Source organism: Brachyhypopomus gauderio, chromosome 9 (genome assembly GCF_052324685.1).
Source record: "Brachyhypopomus gauderio isolate BG-103 chromosome 9, BGAUD_0.2, whole genome shotgun sequence".
Lineage (NCBI taxonomy): Eukaryota > Metazoa > Chordata > Actinopteri > Gymnotiformes > Hypopomidae > Brachyhypopomus > Brachyhypopomus gauderio.
In genome coordinates, this window is record NC_135219.1 from 5065479 (window position 1) to 5092166 (window position 26688).

The 26688-nt window shown below is 40.7% G+C and overlaps 3 protein-coding genes across 3 annotated transcripts; all 3 read left to right on the plus strand.

Moving 5' to 3' along the window:
* Positions 1–3633: 3633 nt before the first annotated feature.
* LOC143523622 (trace amine-associated receptor 1-like) lies at positions 3634–4662 on the plus strand. The gene has a single exon (XM_077018181.1). The coding sequence runs from the start codon at positions 3634–3636 to the stop codon at positions 4660–4662; it is 1029 nt and encodes a 342-aa protein (XP_076874296.1).
* An 8576-nt stretch (positions 4663–13238) lies between these two features.
* Positions 13239–14252, plus strand: LOC143523623 (trace amine-associated receptor 1-like). The gene has a single exon (XM_077018182.1). The coding sequence runs from the start codon at positions 13239–13241 to the stop codon at positions 14250–14252; it is 1014 nt and encodes a 337-aa protein (XP_076874297.1).
* A 9889-nt stretch (positions 14253–24141) lies between these two features.
* LOC143523624 (trace amine-associated receptor 1-like) lies at positions 24142–25173 on the plus strand. The gene has a single exon (XM_077018183.1). The coding sequence runs from the start codon at positions 24142–24144 to the stop codon at positions 25171–25173; it is 1032 nt and encodes a 343-aa protein (XP_076874298.1).
* The last annotated feature ends 1515 nt before the right edge of the window (positions 25174–26688 follow it).

The window sequence follows — 26688 nt, forward strand, 5'->3', positions numbered from 1 at the left end:
AAAACCAGATATTACAATAATAATTTTAAAACATGTAACAGGTGGGGGTGGCAAACAGAATATCAGTAACATATATTACTTAATTAATTATATGCTTCAGTACATTCAAACTGATGGATCACTTATAAAACTATAAGAACAAATTGAACAGAGTCTTATATATAAATGAAAGTACATATGAATATGTACAAATAATAGCTTTGTACACAAAATGCTCAATGTCCAACCTGTAATTTCTCCTACGATCTCAATGAAGTACACTTTGATTCAACTTTTAGAAAGTTCAACATTCCACAGACGCCTTTATAGCAAATGTGAAGTCTCTATTCATGGCAGTAAGAGCAGTTGCTAAGAGCAATTTTTTTGGCAGGAAGTAGACAATCCAAAGCCTCAGGCTCCTTTGGCAAGGATGATCAATAAGTATTTTTTAATATATATATATATATAAGTATCTTAATTCAGATTATTACAGTTTATGGGGGTAAAAATGTTGCAAAATCTGAGAGCTTGAAGGACCTGATTTGAGAATTGTAAAAGAAAATCTGTACTTATATCTGTACTTATATAATCTGAGAACTTGCAAACAAAAAGTTGCACTTGTATTTTTGATGTAAGAACAAAAATGTGAACTTGTATTGTCGATGTGAGAACTTGTAAACTCAAATTTGCACCTGAATTTGAGAGTGATTGTGTTTTCTTAGAGGTTTTTGTGAATAAGTTATTTTATTGTTGAAGTTTTAGCTGTTTTAGATGTGTTTTGTGTGGGGATGAAGCTTTACATAAAGAGAAAACGTTTTTTTTCAAGTATGTACATAAGTGCTTGGTCCCAATTAGCTACCTCAGTATACCAGGTAGATAATGTGTAGACCACTTTGGTAATTTAGAAGTCTAAGCAGGGGCAGTTTGTTCATTAGGGCGATTGGGCGACGCACCACGAAAGGATGAAAAAGAAGTTTTTTTTCTCACATTCTATCACGGTATTTAATTAGCTACGTCTGTTCTGGACAGCGACTCTTGCCTCTGAATGCCATTGTCCAATCAGCGTTGAGGTGCATTCCCTGTAGTACCGCCCCTTTTGGGGCGATTTGAGTCTAACTGAAAATCGCCCCGACTGCTCTCGTAGACTCCAAACGAGGCTTTATACAGTAAATGGGAGATGTGTAGTAACCATGAAAAATCGTAACATGGGAACCTCGTAAGGATCATATTTCGGCCTCAAAACAGATAGCATGCGCGCGCGTGTGGTTTATCAGTATGATTTGACGGATTTTTCCCCCCCTCAAATTTTTTTTTCTCGCGGACATGTTGGTACGCCTGGCGTGGCACCTGAAAACTATCAGGCCTGTATATCGGTGCACAAATACTGTACAGTCTATAATGTAAAGAGAAATATATATTTATCATTATATTTTCATTGGTTAAAGTCACTGTTTTTTATTTACCCACTGAAATGGTCACCTTGGATGTCATCGCAACAATTGCCCCCCTGAGATATTTGTCAGAGGCCACCACTGAGTCTAAGTACATACATAAATGCTTGGACCCAATGTATAACCCTAATATACCATTTCGGTAATGGTAACAAGCCTTTGAAAATGAAATCCCTATCATGTCAAACTTGGGAAATGGCCAATTTCACAATGGGCAGGTGTTGGGCCTGGCCTCATGACCCCCTGAGTCCAGTTTGGTGGTCCTATGTCAAAGTGAACTTGGTAACCCTAATAGAGCACTTTGGAAATTTTTTGCACACTTAGGTGATGAGTTTAACTTTAGTCATGTTTTGGACCAGTTTAGTGATCATAACCCTAAAATTTCATTATTGTCATGTTAAGGTCACTTTGGCAGTGTAGAAGTGCTTGGACCCCTTTTGGAAGTGCTTGGATCCCGATTTGCCATCCATAACCCTAATTTACCACTTTGGTAATTTTAGGTGCTTGGACCCAGAATTGCCATCAGTAACCCTAAAATACCCCTTTGATAATGTCCAGACCACTTTGGTAATGTAGAAGCATATGGCCAGTTTAGAGGTGCCTGGACCCTTTTAGTTATACGTATACCTAATGTACTGCTTTTGTACTGTACAGAGCTGCTATTATTCTCTTTGGAATTTGATGATTCTGAACAGACATGGCCTCTTGACCCCGTGTGGCCATTTTGGGGGTCCAGGCACTTAATACATTTTTTTAGTGTTTTTATAGTGGTTAAGGTCATGACCTTTTAGGGTCTTAATGACATAAGTGGTACATCAATTAAATGTAAAAAAATTAGGCAAAATAAAAGAGCACCCAAATGCTCCCAAAACATTAAAAGGTCATATATCAGGCCAGTAGGTGAGGTAATTTTACTGAGGTAATTTTTTTAATTAAATCTTGATTATCCTATAGTTTCTCCTATAGCATCTACTTGTGGCTTATGCAACAGTCTCATTGATTTCTGGGGCTTCATGTGTGAAGCACAAAAGTTGAGAGGACCTGATCTAGATTTTCAAAAATTTGTATTTAGCCATTTAGTAACTGGTGGCACAGATAGTATTGTGGCATCTACAGTATGAGGTAAGTAACCCTAATGATTATGGCTAAACCTGTCTTTTCAAGATAACATGCCATATTTTATTGCATGGCTCCACCTTGTGGCTCCACCTGTATCACATGTGTGGCTCTTGTACCTGTTCCTGGCCAGCACCGGCCCCAGTGGCCAACTTGGCAAATGACCAAGATGGAGTGGTCTGTACACCGCAAGGCTCAGAGTCTCACCAGTTTGAATGTAATGTAAGTGTTTGAAGCCTTACATCACATGCTGCAGGCAGGGTGAATTTGGCAACAGTCTACCTTCTTCAGCATTGCAGCTTCCAAGGATTTGTTTTTATAGGTTTTATTAATATTTTATTTTTTTCCCACATCGATGGTATATGATTTCTCCACCCTTAGTTTTCACCATTTTTGTGTGTGCTCCTATTATCATATGTAATTAAACCTCTTGACTTTTTGTCTCCTTGGTTATTTACATTCTATCACTTGTTCATTTCTCCACACTGACCATGGACTGTTATAACTTTGATTTGAGATTGCCCTTAAACACTACTCAGCTCTGGACTTACATCCTGTCTAACCTTCCTACAAGTTACACTTTGAATTGGTTTCTAGGCTAATAATGCAGGCTGCATCATAAATATAAATGTATAATGTGCAGTTACAAACTTGTCAAGATTTCTGATTGAAAATATAAAAAAAGGACATTCTTAACTTAGAATTTTAGTTTCCAATGTTTACATATTATTGTTTACAACCAAATGGTAGTATCAAGGGAGGGCTCTAAGCATGTGATTTAATGAGTACAGGAGATGCATTTGTGTAAGACTATAAATTAGATGTCTCCTGTCCTCTTTTGCTTAGTGCTTGGAAAGCAGAGGTAGGCCTGACTCAGCTTATTTTATGTAAATAAGTGATGTTTATTATCATTAAATGATCATAAAACAGTATATAGCCTAATCGTTTTATGATTGTTTAACTTCCCACTTGCACATTCTAAAGAAACTTCCTATCTTTAGGGGTTGATAAAAACAGGTTTTTTAAATGTATTTTTATTGGGATTTGAAGGTATGAATTTGTTTGAATGTTTTTTTAGGAAAAGGGCATGGGCCACAAATCGATTCTTAACCAGAGTGTAATCCTGGAAACCCCCCCACTCTGCTATGCGTCTCTCACTGGCTCATGCCTGAAAACTGTTTACCCAAATGAGGTGCAGTCAGTACTCTATGCGTTATTTGGCATTGTAGCACTTCTTACATTTTTGGGAAACTTGTTGGTGATCATAACCATCATTCATTTCAAACAGCTCCACACTCCAACTAACTACCTCATTCTTTCTCTGGCTGTAGCTGACCTGTTTATTGGAGGGATTGTGATGCCTCCCAGTATGTTGCGGTCTGTGGAGACCTGCTGGTATTTGGGAAATACATTCTGTAAAATACACACCAGTCTTGATGTCACAATGTCTACTGCTTCTATTTTAAATCTGTGTATTATTTCTGTAGATCGGTATTATGCAGTGTGTCATCCTCTTCTTTATCACACTAACATGACAACTAATATTACTTTGTTAATGATCATCATATGTTGGACTCTCTCTGTCTTTGTGGGGTTTGGAATGATATTTCTGGAGCTTGGCATTTTGGGAGCTGAAGAATTTTACTACAGTAATATTGCCTGTGAGGGGGGCTGTGTCCTGTTTCTCAGTAAAACAGCTAGTTCAGTGTTCACACTGCTCTGTTTCTACATGCCTGCTATTGTGATGATGAGTTTATATCTGAAAATATTCCACATTGCTCAAAGACAAGCATGCTTGATTCAAAACACCCAAATTATATCTCATCAACACACAGTGCGGAAGACTGAGCTAAAGGCCACTAAAACATTAGCAATCGTCATTGGGGTTTTTCTTGTAGTTTGGACCCCATTTTTTATTCGTGCTTTGATTGATCCTTTTATTGGACATGTAATACCACCGGTTTTGTTTGACTTCTTTACTTGGGTTGGTTATGTCAATTCTACATGTAATCCCATTGTGTATGCATTTTTTTATAGTTGGTTTAGAAAATCATTTCATATTATTCTAATGGGTAAAATATTTCAGTCCAATTCATCCAGAATAAAATTGTTTTGAATGTTTGTAAATTTTCTTCTCTGTGTTGCATGATTTGGACTCTGTTTATTTGTCCTTATGAATGGTCATCAGTGAAATATTATGCACACAATAATAATAATGATATAGATTTTAAAATGTATATAGATAATATAGATAAAAAAATATTAACACAGATTGACCCTAACTACTAAACCACATAAATAATATGCTTCATAATTATTATTCATGCTCACGCTCTCATGCTTGATTCATACTTGATTAATCAGTAAAAATAATTATTTATAAGTCTCAACTATGTACTTAAATCAGAATCATCACAATTCCTGTTTTTTTAAACAAAATAATTTATCGATTTGATCTCTGAAGGATTTAAATAACCATGATTTCTTTGAAGACATTTGCAACAACCACAATTTTTATTTTACCAAGACAGACAAAGTGGTGAGAATAAATTACACATTTATTCACACAACACCAAAGTATATTTACAGTGAAACATGCTAAATGGCTGTGTGTGTGTGTGTGTGTGTGTGTGTGTGTGTGTGTGTGTGTGTGTGTGTGTGTGTAAAAGGCGATAAGAGTGAATGTGAGGGCTTGCTCTCTTGGTTCTAGTATGGAGATCAAAGAAAATGAAATGGTGTAGATTTTTAACAGCAGATCAATGTGGCTGTATGTTAATCACCTCAGCTGATCTGACTGCAGAAGAAAACACAATGGTCTTGGTTTCAACAATGAACAATAAAGTCAGTGGTGTTTCTGGAGATGGTGGGATGATGATCTCACCAAAAGAACGATGAAAAAAGGCCATATTCCGTTAATCACCCTGCTTAAAGTGGAAATCTTATATGCACTGGTTGAGCTTGATGCCTCAATGCTGCACAAGGGTTTAGGGCAGGCGTACTCAACTAAATTTGTCCGCGGTCCAATTTTGGCAGATACCTGTGCCCTGAGGTCCGGTGCGGCGGGGGTGGCGAACGTAAGTTGTTGAGCGGGCGGGGGGAGGGGGGGGGGTAGTGGTAGTAACACCCCTCAAAACAGGGGAATGAACATTTACCTGACCAATTTTAATGTTGCTATATGTTTCAGGTTTGAAAAGTGCTGGAATTTAGGTACTTTAAAATGCTTGAAATTGTAACTACTTGGTTTCACAACAAATAGCTGTCTGACTGAATAGTTCTCTTGTATTAGGTTAACAAATACGAGCCTCTTGTAATTCCAGGACGAAACATGAGAGAACGTGAAGACGTGAAGATGGGGCGTTTTTTAAATAAACAACCAATAAATAATGTGATAAAAAGCGAATTATTTCGAGTATATGTATAAATATTTAACTTAATTATGTTTAACATGCTGGGAAATATTGAAATGGACCTTGAAAGTGACGTACAAGTGCTTTAATTCCACCTTATAAAGGTGTATGAACCCTGAAAACGTGACTTTGTTCATTGCGCTGAAGCGCGGCGAGAAGTTACAAAATTCGAGAGGTGCACGACCTCTCGAACCGACAGCGCGCGAGACACTCGCGCACACGCGGAGCCACAGCGATTACGTCATTTTCGCTGCGCGGACCCTCGCGCCGCTCGCGAAGCGTCAACCAGGCAGGCTTGTTGTTGAGCGGGGTGGCGAACGTAAGTTGTTGAGCGGGGGTGGCAAACGTAACACTCGTGACTGAGTGTTTTTTTCAATAGCCCTGAAATAAATGCTACGGTTTTGTTTTGGTCCGTATCCAGTTAATCAGGAATGAGATTGGGTCCGGACAGGACTGCGTTCGGGTCCGGATCCGGACCGCGGTCCGCCAGTTGAGTACCCCTGGTTTAGGGTATTAAAGGCAAAGGATACTTCACAGTGCCTATTTAAACCATGATTATCTATGTTTGGTCAAAACCCACGGCACTTCTTACAATCCTAATGCAGCTGGGAAATTTGAAGGTCTATCATCTCTGGAATACCTTCTCCATGATATCATCTTTGAAGGTTTTATGTTCCTTGAGGGATAGAGAATACAGTCAGGACTTCTATTAGTATATTAGGTATATTAGTATTAGATAGTCTAGTATAGGACCTAGGTAGTATAGTGCCCTTTAAGGCCTCAGTGGAACAGTAAGGAGAATGCCAAAACCTCTAAAACATTATGATCTAAGGGCCTCTGAATTAATGGACTCAGTTGTTAGGGTTTATATAATGTGATCTGTAGTTTAATCAGACTTGTTAAAACAATGCTCAGATCATGCAAACACTGGAGGTCTGTCCAAACAGGGTTGTACTTGCATAACATAATGGGGTGATGTAAAGAGCTAAACACTAGCAGGGTTAGTTCCTCAATGTCAATGGCACTATATAGAAGGATCAAGGAGATTGTGAGGAGGGTGACCCGGCCAGTTACTAGAGGCCTCCTGTCAAAAGCTTGCACTTTAAGGCAGGATTCCTGGGGTTCAACAGGACATTCTAATCAGTACCTGTACAGAGTGTCTCTGATTGGTCAATGTCTCTCCCTTTCAGTAGGTGGGCCAAAGGGATAAAGAGATCAATGAGAGATTCCAGGCATGAGGACTTATTATGACAAGCCAACTCTGATCTTCGAGGACGCTCCCTAAGGGAATAAATCCCTGGCAGGGCTGGGCAAAGTGGGAACCCCGCAAGAAAAGGGAAAGTACCTATCCAGGAAGTGACATCATCGCCCGTCTCCAGAAGCATCCTTGGTTCCTCCCATCTCTTGAGGTTTTCTCTGCCTGATCTCATGAACCGAAGTAAGTAATGATTAAACTAATTTTACCTGGATTGCTAATTAGAAAATCTAGCAAGCTTGAGCAAAATCCTGGTGAGGACTTTTAATCTCGGAACCTGGAATTCACCACTAGTATAATTTACCATGACCAGAGATTATGGAGAAGATGTGACTTGACATGTGGAATTCTGGGCTCAGCATTATGGGTTTGGTTCAAAGGGTACACTGAGCATAGACTATCTATGCAGACTAATTGAAAGAGTAAAAACAGAGCCGATAAGAAGGTGCGCAAAAACTTTGCTAAACATAAAGCAGATATGGAAGAAAAAGCTAAATGCTAGCTTGAAGAAGCTGAGAAAAGACAGGCAGGGACAAAAAAGGTACTAATAATGTTTCTCAGTGTGTTGCTGTACAGTAGCTGATCCCGACCTCAATGCTGCCCCACAGAGACTGACACCACCAAGGCTGGCCCCAGCTAATTCAGTCCAGCTGCAAGCCCAATGCTGCCACCCCCGCCATCACTGGCCCAAGATCTAGCTACAGCTCCCCCTGTATCCAGCAGACCCGTTGGCCCCATATGCAGAAGCCCGCCAGGCAATGGAATGAGCAACCTCCCCCGGCAACCCCAACCACCAGCTTCACCCATTGGCATAGCACAAGAAGCCGCGAACCGAGAGAGATGATGCTTGAACTCATTACCCTGGGGTGTGCAGCGACCTTCCCGATGGTTGAGGTAGCAGGCCCTGCAGGAGTCATTGTGGTTCACCAGCACAGCGGGCTAATGGACCAGCAGATGTTAGCCCATGGGAAGCACACCTGAGAAACAGCTTCCTGATGAGCATGAGAAAAGACATCAGCGACATCATCAGAGCCCAGAGCATCAGGTACAACAGTGCCACCCTGCAAACCATAGAGGGTCACGCCAAACACCACGAAGAACTACTTGCAAAGAGAAGATGAAAATTCAGAAGCAGAATGATTTACAACAAGAGGCTATGCTGACCATGGTGCAAACCACCCAACATATGCTCACTAGTAGAGGATGACGGAGAAGCCGAGGAAGAAGAAAAAGAAGGGGTGACGGCAATTGTTACAACTGTGGAAAACCACAACACTTTGCAAGAGACTGTCCTGAAAATGTAGAAGACACTGAACAGGAGAATGAAAGTTCCGGAGATTGACGGGCAGCGGAGAGGAGGGACAGCACAGGGTCACAAGATGAAGACAACAAAAGGAAAGTACCACATTTCCTCGACTGTAGAGTGCACCTCAATATAAGCCGCACCTACAAAGTAAAAAAAAAAAGGAAAATGTTGTATAAGTTGTATAAGCTGCACTGGGCTAAAAACCACATATATTTACTGAACTGAATACATTTAACTGAACTGAACAAACGCCGTTTCCAAGCGGTGCCTATAGCACTTCACATGTGACAGATTTGGCTTTCAGCCGGTGTTGTGCTGAATTCCGACTCCCCTCATTTATCAGCGCATGAAGACACTACAGGTTATATTGTCGATTTACGTTTCTATGCATAACCACCTCTTTAATATTAGCCTTAAGCTAGGTTTATACTTGACACGTTGCAACTGGCGCAAGGATCTGTGCGGCAAAAATGAAAGCAATCGCGGTGGCTCCGCCCATGTGAGAGGGCCCTGTGCGCTCTCGCGTCACAAGGTCATGCACCTCTCGATTTTTGGAACTTTGCATGTTCCGCACTTCAGCGCAATAAACAAAGTGAAGTTTGCAGGGTTCTTACACCATTACAAGGTGGAATTCAAGCACTTGTACAGCACTTTCATGGTCATTTTCAATATTGTAATAAGTGTATTACATAAACTTGTTGGCATATAAAATATACTGTATAACTATCCTCGAATATCTCCTATTGGCTAAGGTTGCCACTAATGTCTGGTGCTCTGGCTCCCAGTAAACAACTGAATGTAAAAGGATGATAGAATCACTTATGACCAGAGTTCGTGAGACAGGCTCCTCAGCGGGTGTTTCATGGAGCGGGGCAAACCTGTTGGGCACGTGAACTGGGGAGTGGTGCTCTGGTAGGCTAGCATTGGCGTTAGCATTAGCTGCAGCTCTCGCTGTCCGACTGTGCCTCCGAGACATTACCCATGCGCCCCGCTGTGAGGGCTCTAATACCGGAGTTGCTGTGGCACTAGGTCTCCCTGGCGCGTCCACAGCTGTTACTGACTCTTGCTCTCTATCCCTTAATAATGAGTGGACGCGGCGCTCTAAACTCTCCACTGTCGCCACGAGAGACGAGCTGGCACCTCTCACACTATCAATATCACTGTCAGTGGTGAAAGGGTCTAAGCTAAACATGCCAAACTCCAAAGAGGAAAACAAACCAACACCAGCCATAGATAAATCAAAAACGTATCGTGTTTAGCAGATGTTAAGGACTTATGCTAGCAGACTTTTAGGAACAGATAGTTGGTCTGTCGCTGGAACAGTCAATTGCTTGACTTGACTGTGGTAAAACTACCTGTGAAAATGGGCTAGGAAGGCAATCAGTTAAGAACAGTACAAAAATAGATATTACAATTTAGAAAACACTCCGCAGCCCTGTCAGCAGGAAGCAGCGTCAGCCTCTCAAGGCATACCCTCTCAATACACATTATGAATCAAGAAAATAGACCCTAAAATTGTTTAGTAAATATATTCATTATTATTAATATTCCATATTAGAAAATGTGGCAGGCAACATTCACTCCATAGTTATACATAGTCAGGCCCGTAGCCAGGGGGGATCGAAGGGTTCGTTCAATCCCCCCCTCACGCAATGAGCGTGAGATCCCTTAAGTATACTTAAAGGTTATTTTTTTTAAGAAAACTTAAGTATATTTCCCAAGTATACTTTATGTAGTAAGTATACTAATATCAATGTACTAATGGTATACTGGTAAGTTTACTAATTCAATACTTCTTGGGACTAAATTGGCCCACATTTTAGTTTATAAAAGTATACTTTTAAGTATACTTTAGGTGAGAGAGTAGTAAACTTTGCGTGCACAACTAGTTTATATCCAAGTTTTATTTTGTACAACTATACTAAAAGTAAACTTACAGGTATACTGTTAGTTTACTAGTTATATACTTCTAGTCTAGTTTTTAGTTTATGAAAGTACACTGTTAAGTATACTTTAAGTGTAAGAATAGTAAACTTTGAGTACACAACTAGTTTACATTTAGGTTTTATTTTGTACTGTTAATATACTAAAAGTAAGCTTATTTGTATACTGCTAGTTTACTAAGAGTATTCTTAAAAGTGTACTTTCATACACTTAAAAGTGGGATATAAGTATATAACTAGTAAACTAACAGTATACAAATAAGCTTACTTTTTGTGACGCCGGGGGCGTCGGGACAGAGGCAGCCGGAGACGGGGGTTGAACAGAGGGATGTTTATTATCCATGGCAACCAAACCAGTAAAGCTCTTAGCGCACACACTGCAAGTGATGCAAGGTAAAGCTCGTAGCGCACACCAGTAAAGCTCTTAGCGCACACTGCAAGTGATGCAAGGTGAAGCTCGTAGCGCACACTAGTAAAGCTCTTAGCGCACACACTGCAAGTGATGCAAGGTAAAGCTCGGAGCGCACGCAGGTAGGGAACGCAGTGACGGACTCGCTGGGACCAGAGACGCTCATGTAGCGGCAATGTGCATCACTGGACCAGACGACCTGCGGGCTTAAGAAGAGCAAAGTAAATAAGAAACAGGTGTTCAGTATGCTGGTGATTATGACTGTGGGAGTGGTTGTGTGCTCGGGGGTGTGTGCTGGGATCGGCTGCTGGCCGGGATGCGCGCCCTCTGGTGGCGACCCTGCCCCCTCACCGTGACACTTTTGAACTTAACATAATAATTATAGTTTACTACTTATATGTTGTAAGTAGTGCTGTCAATTCCAGGTGCCGTGATTAAAAGTCCTCACCAGGATTTTGCTCAAGCTTGCTAGATTTTCTAATTAGCAATCCAGGTAAAATTAGTGGAATCAACACAATCCAGGAAGCCTGAGCAAAATCCTGGTGAGGACTTTTAATCGCGGCACCTGGAATTGACAGCACTAGTTGTAAGTATACAATTATTTCAATTTAGTTTCAATTTTTTACACTTTAAATATACCTTTAACTGTACTTTAAGTAGACTTACCAGTGGATTACATACACTGTGCACATCAAAGCCCTGCAAACATTGCTGTGTATTAGTTGAGGTACTTGCTACATCTAGCAGGCCATTGTGTAAAGATTCACAAATAAATGTACAGTGTACTTTTACACATGAGGTGAGGAAGACTGGTCAGTGCTATATGGCCAGACATGATAACAATGAAATGTGTTGTTGTTGAAATAGTTGACAAATTGTACATTACACCTTTGCCAAATCGCCATGAATGGGACTAAAAGAGCAGTCATGAGTTTAATCAAAAATTGAGTGTTGTAGCCACTGTATTACTTTAAGATACTTACTGCTGTTTGGCTTAATGTTTTGAGATGAGCTTACAAAAATATGTTTTATATATGTGTGTGCATGTGTATAATGTTATGTATTACAATATGAATCAAGCTTGTTAAAATCCTCTCAAACCTTGGGAAACTACTGTCAATAGAATTAGCCAATTGTTTATCTGTTTCTGTACTGGTTAATAACTCTGTGTACATAAAGATCTGATTCACTTCCGCCCATGTACTATTTACTCTAAGCTATTCCACCCCAAACTACAAGTCAAGTATACTTCTGTATAAGGCAAGAATACTTAATTATACTTTTCTTAAGTATATATTGATCAAAGGTTTAAGTACAAGTAAAGGCCACATATACTTAAACTATTCTGTATACTTGTCAGTATAAGTCAAGTATACTTAAGTATAACTGTGTTAAGTACATCACTGATAAGTGCATAAAGAGTAAACGAAAAACATACTTGCTTATTTTTAGTTTAAAAGAAGTATACTAATAGCACACTTGAATAAACTTCTTTTTCGTAAGGGATACACGCATTTGACTGTCTTCACACGCCACACATCCGAGAAAAAAATCAAGTTTATTTATCTCTGATCTACATCTATGATTCAATGAGTTACTAGTTTGCTCTGGCGCCAACCACTGGTGATCAACTGCTTTAGGCGCAGCAAAGAGGAAACATATAAGACATACCAACACCCCCCCACCCCCCCACCCCCAAATCAAATCTCACTCCTAGTGATTTTGATAAGTTGGCAACCGTGCTTATAATGAATAAAATGTGAGTAAATTAAAAGGTTTGAAGTGTGCTCATGAATTTAGGGGGTATTGGAGTAGAGAGCCAAATGAAGTCCACTTTTGGCGGAAAAAGATCTCCCCCCATCACAATGCTGGCTACGGGCCTGATAGTTATATGTATGAAAATACACTGAAGCTGAATTACTGATTTCATGAACAATATCCCAAAATAGCCAGTTGATCGTCACCATGCCAATACTTTTGTTTCTGATGTTTTGTTTATGGGGATGTACTGAGCACAGTATCAAGGGTGCAACAGGGGGTGGGGGGTGGTGGTGATTGAGTAAAACAGTGTATATCTATAAATGACAACTGCTCTCTCCTCTGTGAGGCTATTGTTCTCACATGCAGACTCAGGTAAGAAGTGGCAGATTATTGTATTGTATTATTGTATTGTATTATGTATTGTGATTACCTCTTCAATCAAACAATTGATAAGACTCAGTCATCTGTAGGATCATTTTCATATTTGTAATACTATAATCTGTACTGAATAAAATTCAAATAATTTCTTTACAATACCATATTTCTTCACAGTGGAAGAAAGCATACCTGAAGTTATGGACTTAAAGGACATACTAAGCCATAATGGGAAAATGGGAAACCTTTCTCTATGTTACGAAAATAATGCTAATTCATGTCAGAAACTTGTTTATCCAATGCCTTTGAGAGCTATATCTTACTCAGCTATTGGTGTCATTGTATTTCTTACACTATTAGGAAACCTTTTGGTAATCATATCTATAACTCATTTCAAGCAGCTCCACACTCCAACAAACTACCTCACTCTCTCTCTGGCTGTAGCTGACCTGCTTGTAGGAGGGGTTGTAATGCCTCCCAGTATGATACGCTCTGTGGAGACCTGCTGGTATTTGGGGACGTTTTTCTGTAAAATACACACCAGTTTTGATTTAATGTTGTGCACTGCCTCTGTGTTAAATCTAGCATTAATCTCTGTTGAGCGATATTACGCAGTATGTGTACCCTTGCAGTACCACAATACAATGACTCCTCTCACTACTCTACTCATGATTGCTGTTTGCTGGAGTGTTTCTGCTGCTGTGGGCTTTGGGATGATATTTCTAGAACTCAGCATTCAAGGTTCAGAAAACTACAGTAATATTTTATGTGAGGGAGGGTGTATAAGTGTTTTAGGGCCTGTAGCAGTTTTGATTATTTCAATGTTTAATTTGTACATCCCCACTATTGTAATGCTAAGCATTTATCTGAAAATATATCTTGTTGCACAGAGACAATCACGTGCAATACAAAATACTCTCTCTCAAATAAACACGTCTAGACAGCAGACCACAGTTAGTAAGGCAGAGAGAAAAGCAACTAAAACACTGGCCATTGTTATGGGGGTTTTTCTACTGTCCTGGGCACCGCTGTTTATTTACAGTATTATTATGATATTTCAGGGTTTGAGTGGCCCAGCACAGCTGTTTGATTTCTTTGGTTGGATTGCCTATTCAAATTCTGCATGCAATCCCATTGTGTATGCATTCTTCTACACATGGTTTAGAAAGGCCATTAAAGTTATTCTACAAGGAAAAATATTCAAAAATAATTCTTCAAGAACAGAACTGTGCTCAGATAAACATTTATGATAATTTTTGTAATTAATTAATTATAGAATTACACATTTTGTAATGAATAAAAATATACTTTTGTAATTATTTATTTGCTTCACTAATTTGCTAATGTTTGCCAAATTCTAACAATACAGAGTTTCTGTTTAATACAGTTTATTTCTTATAGTATTTGGGAGATAATTGTTGAAGAATAAAATATATATTACTTTTTTAACATGTATGCATATAAAAATGTTTTGCTCAGGGTCAACTTATCATTAGAAATAGCAAATGTAGCAGGTATGTTTCCACATTGTGTCTCACAAACATAGTACCAGTTTCCTAGTTTTAGGATTTTTCTGCTTTTATATATATCTTATTTTGTATAGCTCTTCTCACTCAGAGTCTCATTTGTGCACATTACTCAATCCATTAACCCACATATAGAACACACTGAATTAGTTTTAACCAGAGGTGGACATTCCAGGTTCAGAAAGTAAAGGTCGTCACCAAGAATTTGCTCAGGCTTCTTGGATTGTGTTGATTCCACTAATTTTTTTTATTTTTTTTTTTAGAATATCCAGCAGGTTTGAATAAAATATTGGGAAGGAGTTTTACCTTCTCAACCTGTAATGTCCACCTCTGGTTTTAACCACTCTATCGTAGGTCAATACTGTAACATAATCTCTCTGATTGTAGTGACAGAAATGTTTCAGTTATGTTCCTTTTCACGGGGGACATCTGGGTTTTCTTATTTTAAATGAGTATTATAGCTTGTTCATACAAATATGTTGATTTAAATGAAAGGCGAAAGCTCGGCATAAATTAATGCGTTCAGTCAGGATAAATGAAATGGGCTTTAGCTCTGAAATAATATATAATTTATTTATAATACAAAACACCCATTAATGCCATTTGGGGCATTTAATAACAAGTAGATTACATTAAATAAGATATTTGAGCTTACATAAACATGGACTATATCTCAAGCTAGTACACTTGGAAGAAATAACACACAAGGCTACAGTGACCACAAACATGTCTCAGATATGATTGAAAAAAATTAAATAACAGGACAAACCTTCATAAAACAGTCAACTGTTTGAGTAGTGGGCTCTTCCACATAGGCATAAAAATAGACTCATAAGGCATGGTCTGGTGCTCATGTATTTCCTCTCCACATTGCAGGAACATATCAGTGTTCATGTGTCCCTCTCTCCCCTGCTGCAGGCCTGTGATGAGGTTTTCACTGCAATAAAATTATTAAAAGGTGCTCTAGCTCTTTGGTCTTGGTTGTGGCCACATTGGAGAATCCTGACTCACACAGGTATGTAGTTGTGAATGGAAGGAGTTGCTTCACAGCCCTCAGTGCCAGACATGGATACTCTTTTGAGACAGAAATCCAGAAGGAGCCAGTTTGCTCCATTGCAACTTTAAAGTGCTGTCAGTGGAAACTTCCAAAAGTTGGGATTCCAGATGTAAGGTCAAAGCAACATCATTTGTTGTGGGATGCACAGAGAAGGGGTGCAAAATCCACATCTGTCCCTCCCTGGGATCTTCAGGAAAATATTCATCAAATTTCCGTGCCACTTGTGAAAGGTGCTGGGAGACAGAGTCACTGATCAAAATGGAAAGAAATTGAAACATGTCCATTCTCTTTTCCTGGGCCCTTTTTGTCCACAAAGCAAGTTTTTCCTTGAAAGCTTGAACTTTGTCTGCAACAAAAAATATGTTTTACTTTGTGCCAGGCAACTTGCTACAAGCTGGCTTTCAAAGCACACTTAGAGTTTAGAGTCAGTGACACAACAGACCTTTTCTGTACTATGACCATTTTCTTTCTGTCACGGTGAGGCGGCCCCCTACCGGCCGCCTCTGTCCACAGCGGCTGTGTTGTTGTTGTCTTGTGACGTCGTGTACGCCCCTCAGGTGGGCGGAGCCCGTGATCCGTTCCCACCTGATGGTCGTTTGTCTGTCTATATATGCCTTGTCTTTGTACCAGTTGACCGCTGGTCATTATATCCTTAATTTGGATCTATTGCACGGGTTTTAGGTTTTGCACACTTTATATTAAACCACCCTTTTTCCCTGAGACTTGGCGTGATCGCTTCCTTTTTGTTGCTCACACCTGCCCGTCACAGAATGACCAGCCACCCTTCGGAAGCCGCCGAGTCTCTTTTTCTTTCTCCTTCGTTCGTGGTCATGTCTCGTGGTAAGTGTTTGTCTGCGTGGTGTTTGTTTGAAGAGATCCGCCGTGCTTTTGTGTTGTTTGTGGTACGGCGAGGGACAGGGCTCTCGCCCTGGAAATACTCTTCGTTTTTGTTGTTTGTTTGTTTGTTTGAAGAGCTCCGCCGTGTTTGTGTTTGTGGCGCGGCGAGGACCAGGACGTCTTCCCTGGGAGCGCTCTTCATGTTTTGTGTGGGAAAAATGTGTACATGTTGACGGACGTGTGGATCTGTGTGCGTGCTCGTTGTTTCATGTTAAATGTTTCATGTGTGACGCGGTCGCCGCTCGTCACTGTCGCCTCGCTCCCCGTGTGTCTTGTGTTTTATGTGGGGAGCGACTGCGACTTGGAGCGGCGCGTCACTATTGTGTATGTGTATGTAGAGCGCGCATGTGTGGGTCCAGTCTGTCTGTTTGTACACTGTTTTGTTTGTCTAGTAGTTGCGTGTGTGTTGTGTCCTAACGTGTTGTCTAATGTTTGTGTGTAATTCCACGCATGCTCCTCCCCCTGAATGTGTGTTTGGGGGGGGACCGGCTGTGGTCCCGTGCCATGGGGTGTGGCACGGAGGGCGTCACTCCCGAGGGAGGCCCTGACCAGGTAAATGGGGGGTTCTCCTGAGTTAGGATGGAGACCCCTCCCCCCTGGAGGGGGGATCAGGGTAGTGCGCGTTTGTGTTCTGTGTTGGTGTGTGTGGGTGTGTGTGCATTTGTGTTTTATGTGCAGGTGCTTCTCCCTGGCGTTGAATCGTGGCATCCCTGGACCTTGTGGGGGTCTCCAGCTGGCAGGAGCCCCCTTATGTTGTGGGGTGACCGGAGCCCGGTCGGAAAGAGCCCCTCCCTAGAGGGCTGGGGCCCCCGGATGTTTGGGGACCATGGGGCTCCGGTCTGAAGAGCTCCTGCACAGGACGGAGACCCTTCCACGGGGTCCTGGAGGTGACGTAGCCACGCCCCAGGGAGGTAACCTGCACACACATACACCCCGGACGGACAAGGAGCCGAGGCCCGCCGTCCTTGCACCTGTGGGGCTATGCGGCTTAAGGCCGGTTAGGGCGTGAGGGCCCTGTGACCGACCGGGGCGTGGTTTTGTCTTGTTGACGGCCCAGTCGGTCCAGGGTCCCGCCCAGGGAGGTGAGCTGACTAATGTTATGTGTTTTGTGTTTCAGCTCGTGGACTGCAGGAGGTGTCCCTGCCTGTCCTTGCCTTCCTGCCCCTTCGTGTTGTTGTGCAGCCGCTGTGTGCCACACACCCAGTGGAGGGGAGTGCGGCTTGGTGGGGGGGTCTGTCACGGTGAGGCGGCCCCCTACCGGCCGCCTCTGTCCACAGCGGCTGTGTTGTTGTTGTCTTGTGACGTCGTGTACGCCCCTCAGGTGGGCGGAGCCCGTGATCCGTTCCCACCTGATGGTCGTTTGTCTGTCTATATATGCCTTGTCTTTGTACCAGTTGACCGCTGGTCATTATATCCTTAATTTGGATCTATTGCACGGGTTTTAGGTTTTGCACACTTTATATTAAACCACCCTTTTTCCCTGAGACTTGGCGTGATCGCTTCCTTTTTGTTGCTCACACCTGCCCGTCACACTTTCCTCTGGAAAAATTCCACTGATTTCCCGACCAGTGTTGGATGTTTGGTTTCAAGATGCCGTTTTAGTTTGGAAGGCTTCAGTACTTCATTGGATTGCATTAGTCCACACTCCACACACCGAGCTACCTCATTTCCTCTGTTCACAAAACCATATTTAATAAAGTCTATATTTTCGTACAACTTTTTTGGCCTTTTTTGACAGGTTGTCTTCATTTTTGCCTACTGACTTTAATTTAAAATAGGTTACCATTTACGTTCGGTTGGAAACAAATGTTCATAATTGGAAGCAAAGGTTCATGTATTAAAACCGTTGTTAAAACATCTGAGTGACGCACTACCGCTACTAGTGGTGAGAAAGTGTATTGCACCTTATTCAAAATCAATGCGGTTCCTCGGCCCTCTGCGGCCCAAAGTAAAAAAAAAAAAACAACTGTTGTTCTTTTGAGGCCCTCAAGGTGGCCCATGGGTTAAGAATCTCTGGCATAGACGAGATAAGTTCGTTCAGCACGCTGCCTCTCTCAGGCTAGGCTCAAGAAATGCACAGCACTGAACAGCAGGACATGCAGGTATTTACATTTACATTTTACATTTATGGCATTTAGCAGACGCTCTTATCCAGAGCGACTTACAAAAGTGCTATGTAGTTGCTTGGAATCTCCAAGGTAGTATAGATAGTCCTGAACACAAGGTACTCTAAGCTGGAAAAACCACTAGACGAAAGTCAAATGATACCTAACAATTATACCTGAATATATACATCACCTGAGGAAAAAGACAGTAAGCAATTCCTATAACCCAATTATGCACAATACCTGAGAAAAAGACAGTAAGCAATACCTGTAACAAACACCTGAGGAAAGAGACAATAAAGCACAATAGACGAAGCATAATTATGTAAAGTGCACTTGAAAGAGGTGGGTCTTCAGTCGGCATCTGAAGACAGCAAGTGACTCCGATGTTCGGACACACAAGGGAAGTTCATTCCACCACCTTGGAGCCAGGACAGAGAAAAGTCTGGATGTTTGTCTCCCATGTGTCCTGGATGATGGAGGGTCAAGACGAGACATACTTGAGGCGCGGAGGGCTCTAGGTATGCATCTGGGTTTTACCATGGCCATCATGTAAGGAGGAGCTGGACCATTCTTTGCTTTGTAGGCCAGCACCAGGGTTTTATATTTGATGCGGGCAGCTACCGAAAGCCAGTGGAGGGAGCACAGCAAAGGAGTGACATGGCTGAACTTGGGAAGGTTGAAGACCAGCCGAGCTGCAGGGTTCTGGATCAGTTGCAGGGGTTTGATGGCATGCATAGGAAGACCAGCCAGTAGGGAGTGAGAAGGAGATGGAGACTGAGGACAACACTCCCACCACCAGGCCAGGAGGGTGATCACCAGGAGGAAGGGAGATTCCCCGGTGTGGTCCGCGAGGGAGCGAGAGGGAGTATCGGCAAACCTACCCTGCGGCACGCCCCCCAAGGGCTTGCAAAGAAGCCGGTAGTGTGCCCACCGGGAGAGATGCAGGAGCGCCAGCTAGTATCAGTGATAGTATCAGTGCAGTTATTTATTTTCTTGCGTTTGTATTTATTTATTTTATTTATGTATATATTTATGCTTTATTATTACAGATTTAGTGTTTGTTTACTGATTAATTAGATTTTAGTAATGTAACTAATTGTTTTTTAGCATAATTTCTTTTCTCAGTAGAAAACAAAACCTGAAACTATGGATTTAAAGGACTACTTAGGTCAAAATGGGAGAACAGGAAATATTTCTCTTTTTTATGAAAATCTTCTTAACTCTTGTCAGAGACTTATGACTTATTTTGCCCTTGGTGTTATTATAGTTCTTACATTATTAGGAAACATTCAAAACTGAAAGCCATGTGTTTCTTTTGGAAAACACTGCAACACTCACCTAACAAAATCCATACCCAGTCCTCACAGGTTACAACACTTCTAGCTTTTTTTTTTTTTTTTTTTACAAATCTTTAGACATCAAAGCATACTCCCTATAAAGAGGCCACAAGTTGAACATTTTGATTTGCACATCAATGGAGTCCAATACTGCATAGAGATGATAAAGAGTACGAGAATGAGGAAGAGGATGAACAACCATAATGGATGAGATCAGAGCCACTCTGGTTGACCATGATAGCTTCTAGCCGTGATCCGATAGCTTCTAGCCCCGATCCGATAGCTTCTAGCCCCGATCCGATAGCTTCTAGCCCCGGTTCGCTAGCTTCTAGCCCCGATCCGATAGCTTCTAGCCGTGATCCGATAGATCCGAGCGTTATATTCTGTCTGTCCTCCTTCTGTGTACCGACCTCAGCTTGTTCCCTAGACCTCCTCTCCTGCCTGACCCATGGATACCTCCCAGACTCTGCTCACCCCCTACGACCTCGGACCGGAACGACTACCGCAACCCAGCGACACGCTTACACCTACACCATTCAAAATAAAACATTGAGCTTTTGCACCAGGATCCCTCTCCGTGTCTTCCATTCATTACAGGACCTATCCTCTATACATACTAGAGGTGTGCCAAAAAATCGATTCATATATCAAAAATCGATTCTCATTTACTACAATTCAGAATCGATTTTAAATGTCCCAAAATCGATTCTAAGTCGTGTTACGTAATTACAAAATTACTCAGACTTTACGCAGCAGGTTCTGGGACACACTCGTGTGCGGAAAGGTTTCAAAACAGATGGAGGAAAGAGATATTCAACCTGTCTGGTCTTCATTTAAGGCAAAAATATGGGTTTATTTTGGTATTTACGAATGCCAGGGAAGACCGAACTTGACACAATGTAGCTCTTGTGCAAGACGTGTGTAACGCGGTGAGCACGGGAACGTACACACAGCGTGAAATAATATAGAGAAGGGTGGACACGAGTGCCGGCTCGCAAAAGCAATACATTTGACACTCGACACATGTATTAGTGAGAGGGAAACGCGCACAGCGACCCAGAACTAACAAACAAAACAACACGGGAGACTCGACGCGCAAGAGAATAGAAACCAAAACCGTGAGGGCATGGAGCAAATGGAAACAAAAAACAACGCGCAAAATACAACGCGGGAAAAATAACAGTGAACCGTAATGAGACGGGAGAAAGAAACAAAACAACAACAGTAACTAAAAAACAGCGCGGATAAATGCAACGCGAAAACGAAACCAAGGTCGCAAGAAGAAGTAATTGGCAAAAAACGCCGCAGCTAAATAAAACCCTTTCCAAAAATAAAGGCAAAACGGATAGGAAGAAATGCAGGATTGGGAAAACTTGAGATGAGTCAGGAAGCGACGCAGGAGATAGATACTCGAATAAGTAAAGAGAAAGAGAGGTGGCGAGACACCTTCAAACGAGAAGCAATCACAGAGAAAGCAGAGACTGGCTGAGAACGTACGGTTACGCCAGTATAGTCTGGGACTGATTCTGGTGCCCCTAGCCACGGCTGGGGGAACAGCATCCGAGCCAGCCCTGACAGCTTGTAAAATGAAGCTCAAGAATTTTGAGAAGCATCAATTTTGAGAAGCTCAAGAAAAGCATTTTGTTTTACCAAAGCACATTATTTTTGTTAATTAAATGTGAAAGACACTTTATTTTCTGTATTTGTCATTCTGTCTTGCAAAGCAGACTGTAGTAGATCATGCAGATTTTATAGACTTAAGCAGAAATTTTTATAAATCAAATCGTTTTTTGAATCGAAAATCGTTTTGAATCGAAAATCGATTTTGAATTGAATTGTGGCCCCCAAAATCAGAATCGAATTGAATCGTGAGATAGTAAACAATTCCCACCCCTAATACATACTACATCATGCTTTTGCACTACTAGACTACCCCCTGCTGGGGGACGAAGGCGGCTATCCACCTGAGAACAGAAAGAAACCATTGTGGATATGGTCAGAGCAAACAACTGCTTATGTTTCCGACAACTACAACAGCACATCATTACTGACAATGTCACCATCAGCAACATCCATTCTGTGAGTCTATCCGGACTGGGCCAGTGACGGTGTGAAGCAACTGCACTATGAATTTGCCACTCATCATCATGTCACTCTTGGTCCATACAACACTGTGCACATCATCAACAACCAGGATTAATTCTGTGATCGGATGCAAAGCACTTTGTAAGTCGCTCTGGATAAGAGCGATAAATGGATAAATGCCGTAAATGTAATCACATTCTTCAACACAGTGCACAACATACTCGTTCTCCATCACTAGGGGGATGAACCAGAAAAGTCTAGGTTTGGTGTCGTCTGGGACAACATAAGTTTGCACCCACTGGGCTGCTCAAGTAAGAAATGGTTCACTGAACAGCCATGGTTTGTTGTTCTTTACCTCCACCAAACTCTATTGTTGTCGAGTTCTTTTTTGCATGAAGGTGGTCGCCAACCCCACCAATGCAAGTGCATTCAGCAGGTGATGGAAGAAGTTTAAGGTTATTTTGTCTTTGTGGGTTTTTTTTGTTGTTTTTGTTGTCCATGTGTTAACAGTATACACCATGTGTTTTTGTAGTGTTCATGCATAACCAAAATAAAGAACCTTCCCCTTATAATTGTGTTTTACTTTATGGTGTAAATGTAATTAATATGCAGAAATAATCTCAATATTTGTGAATATTCATGTATACTTGCAACCTCTGACATATCTTCACAGCAGACTGCAAACTAAACACTCACACACATTGTAGTGTTGTTTTCCATTTGTCACTTCAGTGTGTAGTCACATATATGAAATGCTAATCATCTGATGTTTGTGTATAGCGTTTGGATGCAAAAATATGGTTTTGGCAAGAGTTACATGAGTTTTGGTTGAATTGTTTGCTTTTTCCAAAAGTGTGAGATGTTTTGCCTATTGTGTGTGTAGCATTGGCTGCTGTGTTTTAAGTTTCAACAAAAAGAGAAATAGTTTCAGAAATTGGGGCTTAGTGTCTGCAAAAAACTGTAAACTCTGTGCCATGTTAGTTGCTTGGTTCTCCATTGTACTCAGGGCCAATATCAATCAATCAATCAATCAAAGTTTATTTGTATAGCGCTTTTCATAACACATGTTGTCACAAAGCGCTTTACAGGATTTAAAAGGTTAACAATACTACGGGTCCAGAACCCTAATGAGCAAGCCAAAGGCGACAGTGGCGAGGAAAAACTCCCTATGATGGTGGGGAATAGGAAGAAACCTCGGGAGAACCAAGACTCAAAAAGGGAACCCATCCTCCATTGGGCGGCCCGTTAACACACAAATTACACAAAATACAGACAAATACACAAGTCACACACAAATCACACAATCAGACTAAGTAAAGGTAAAAATGAAAGTTCTGGGTTATGATATTGTCACTGTAAATGTCTGTTGATGAACGTCAGGCTTTCATTCCGTGTCGGAGCAGCGATGCTGGTATTGTAGGCTCCGACTGCAATGTTACTCTCCAGGTGAACCTCGGAGAAAAGATACGAGATGTAGTAAATATGTAACAGATTAATCAAAGGCCAAACTAAACAGATGAGTCTTTAATCGAGTTTTAAACATTGAGACTGTGTCTGAGTCCCGAATAGAGGCAGGAAGATTATTCCACAATTGTGGAGCTTTCAAAGAAATACCCACACACTTATACATTGTGCTTGTTGTCTGTGGCATGCTAGGCAGATGTGTGCGGACTCAGCCAGTGCCATTGTTGCACTCTCACAGGAAGCAGGCAGGCCAGTGGTAGATGCCACAACACCAAGGGTCCAGCAGGGAGGAGTGATTGGGTAGAAGATGGTGCACATCTATAAATGACTGCTGTTCTGTCTTCTGTGAGGCTTTTGCCTTATCCAGCAGGCACAGGTAAAGCCTGATCCTTCAGACATTTAATATCTGTACTATTATATACATTAAGAAATGTTAATGTCTAATAATTGAAAATGCCTTTATGTAAAACACTGAATAAACAAATATTCGAAGTGAAATATTCTATGTGAATGTGACTAATTCAGATATGGCATAAAATAAAAAGTGCAGAAATTGCTTTCTCCTGGAACCTGAACCAAGAACACTTATTTTGCTTAAGATATATTTTTTTAATCATTGTATTTTAACAATGTAATTTCCATTCACAGTGGAAAAGCCTGTATCCATGGACTACCAAATCCAAAATGGGAGCACAGGAAACATTTCTCATTGTTATGAAAATCATCCCAACTCTTGTCAGAGACTTGTCTATCCACTGACTGTGAGACTTATGACTTATTTTGCTCTTGGTGTCATAATTCTTCTTACACTATTAGGAAACCTTTTGGTAATCATATCTATAACTCATTTCAAGCAGCTCCACACACCAACTAACTATCTTACTCTCTCTCTGGCAGTAGCTGACCTACTTTTAGGAGGGGTTGTGATGTCTCCTAGCATGGTACGTTCTGTGGAGACCTGCTGGTATTTGGGGAACTTGTTCTGTAAAATACACAGCAGCCTTGATCTAATGTTGTGTACTGCTTCTGTGTTAAATCTAGCATTAATTTCTGTTGAGCGGTATTACGCAGTATGTGTTCCCCTGCAGTACCACAGTACAATGACTCCTATCACTACTCTGTTCATGATTGCTGTTTGCTGGAGTGTTTCTGCTGCTGTGGGCTTTGGGATGGTCTTTCTGGAGCTCAGTATTCAAGGCCTTCAAGACTACAGTGATATTGAATGTGAGGGTGGGTGTTTAATTATTGTAGGGCCTGTGACGACTTTGGTGATATCAATGTTTAATTTGTACATCCCCACTATTGTTATGCTAAGCATTTATCTGAAAATATATCTTGTTGCACAGAGACAATCACGTGCAATACAAAACACTCTCTCTCAGATAAACACATCTAGACAGCAGACCACTGTTAGTAAGGCAGAGAGAAAAGCTACTAAAACACTAGCCATTGTTATGGGGGTTTTTCTACTGTCCTGGGCGCCACTGTTTATCTACAGTATTACTATTATTTATCAGGGTTTTAGTGGTCCAATACAAATATTTGATTTCCTTGGTTGGATTGGCTATTCAAATTCAGCATGTAATCCCATCGTCTATGCCTTCTTCTACACATGGTTTAGAAAGGCCCTCAAAATAATTTTGTATGGTAAAATATTCAGAAACAATTCTTCAAGAATGGAACTGTGTTCAGAATAGAAAGCATGTATTAACTATTGAAATAGTTTCAATAATTTGGTAAATGTTTGATCAAAAGTACCAATACTTTAGGTCATCTTTAGTTAAAAGATTTTCAATTGTAATTTCCACCTGGAAAAAGAATGTTAAATAACAAATTAAATGTTCACAATTAAATTTTTATATTCATGTATTTGTATTAATATTTTATTGGAAGATTCAGATAATAAAGGTATTGTTTTTGAACATTCTTTCACATCCACATTACCTTTACAGTAAAATGAATGTAGAATTTAAAAGAATAAAGAATGTATGTGATCTGGTGACCCAGGATCCAAAGTAATAGACCAGTGGTCCCTAACCGGATGAATACAATGAAATAAAATGATGCGACTGGCATAAAAATGAAATAATCTCAGATAACAGACTAAATGCACTCTGTTTAACAGACATGGGCTAGAGTAGACGAATATGTAGGTTTTAATGAAGCAGCTCCTCCGGGATACAGTTATGTACATCAGCCCCATATCACTGGATATAGCCACAATATATGACACAGATATAGGTTTTACTGTAAAACCAACCACCTCTATTAACTCATTCGAGGCTCTGATAGGTGAAATACCCAGCTGGCACACGACCGACCTTCAACGTTGAAATGTGGTTAAAATATAGTTGAAATACTGTCTGTTGTTGTTTCAACGTTGAAACAACGTTGAATCAACGTTTAATGTTAAATGGTTGCGCAAACGTTGAACTATTAACGGTGAATCAACGTTTAATGTTAAATGGTTGCACAAACGTTGAACTATTAACGGTGAATCAACGTAATATCTTCAACCTGCCTTTGTATTACCATTTCAAGTTCAAAAATCACATACAATAAAAAAGTACAAACAACACTTTGGCATTGGCTGAGGGTTTTGAAAGAGGTATTAATTATTATTATTATTATTATTATTAGTAGTAGTAGTAGTAGTAGTAGTAATAATAATAATAATAATAATAATAATAATAATAATAATAATAATAATAATAATATAATTTTTTTTTATTAATTCGTCCAAAAACATTGTCAAAAACAGGCAGGTATTAACCAGGAAGACAACATCAGGCAATTAAACTGATGTTGTCAGTTTTAAATGTTTTGAGGCAGAAACAAAACTTCGCAATGACAAATCAACAGGTTTAAAGAGAGTTTGCAGGGTAGTCGTGGCCTGGCGGTTAGGGAACTGGTCTTGAGACCGAAGGGTCGCGGGTTCGAGTCCCAGACTTGAGGCCATGACTGAAGTTGTGTGGTGGTACTCCAAGTAAAATGAAAGAATTTAAAAAAATAAAATTGTTATTTTTTCATTATGGCATACAGTTGTTTTTTTCCTCTCTCCCATGCAATTTTGAGTATCATGAACGTGAATTTTATGGTTTATTCAAGGTTGAATGTATGACGTTGAAACGACGTTGGCATATCAACATTGATTTACCTTTCAAAATTGACACAAAATCCAACGTTGATTCAACCATCACTTTCGATGTTGA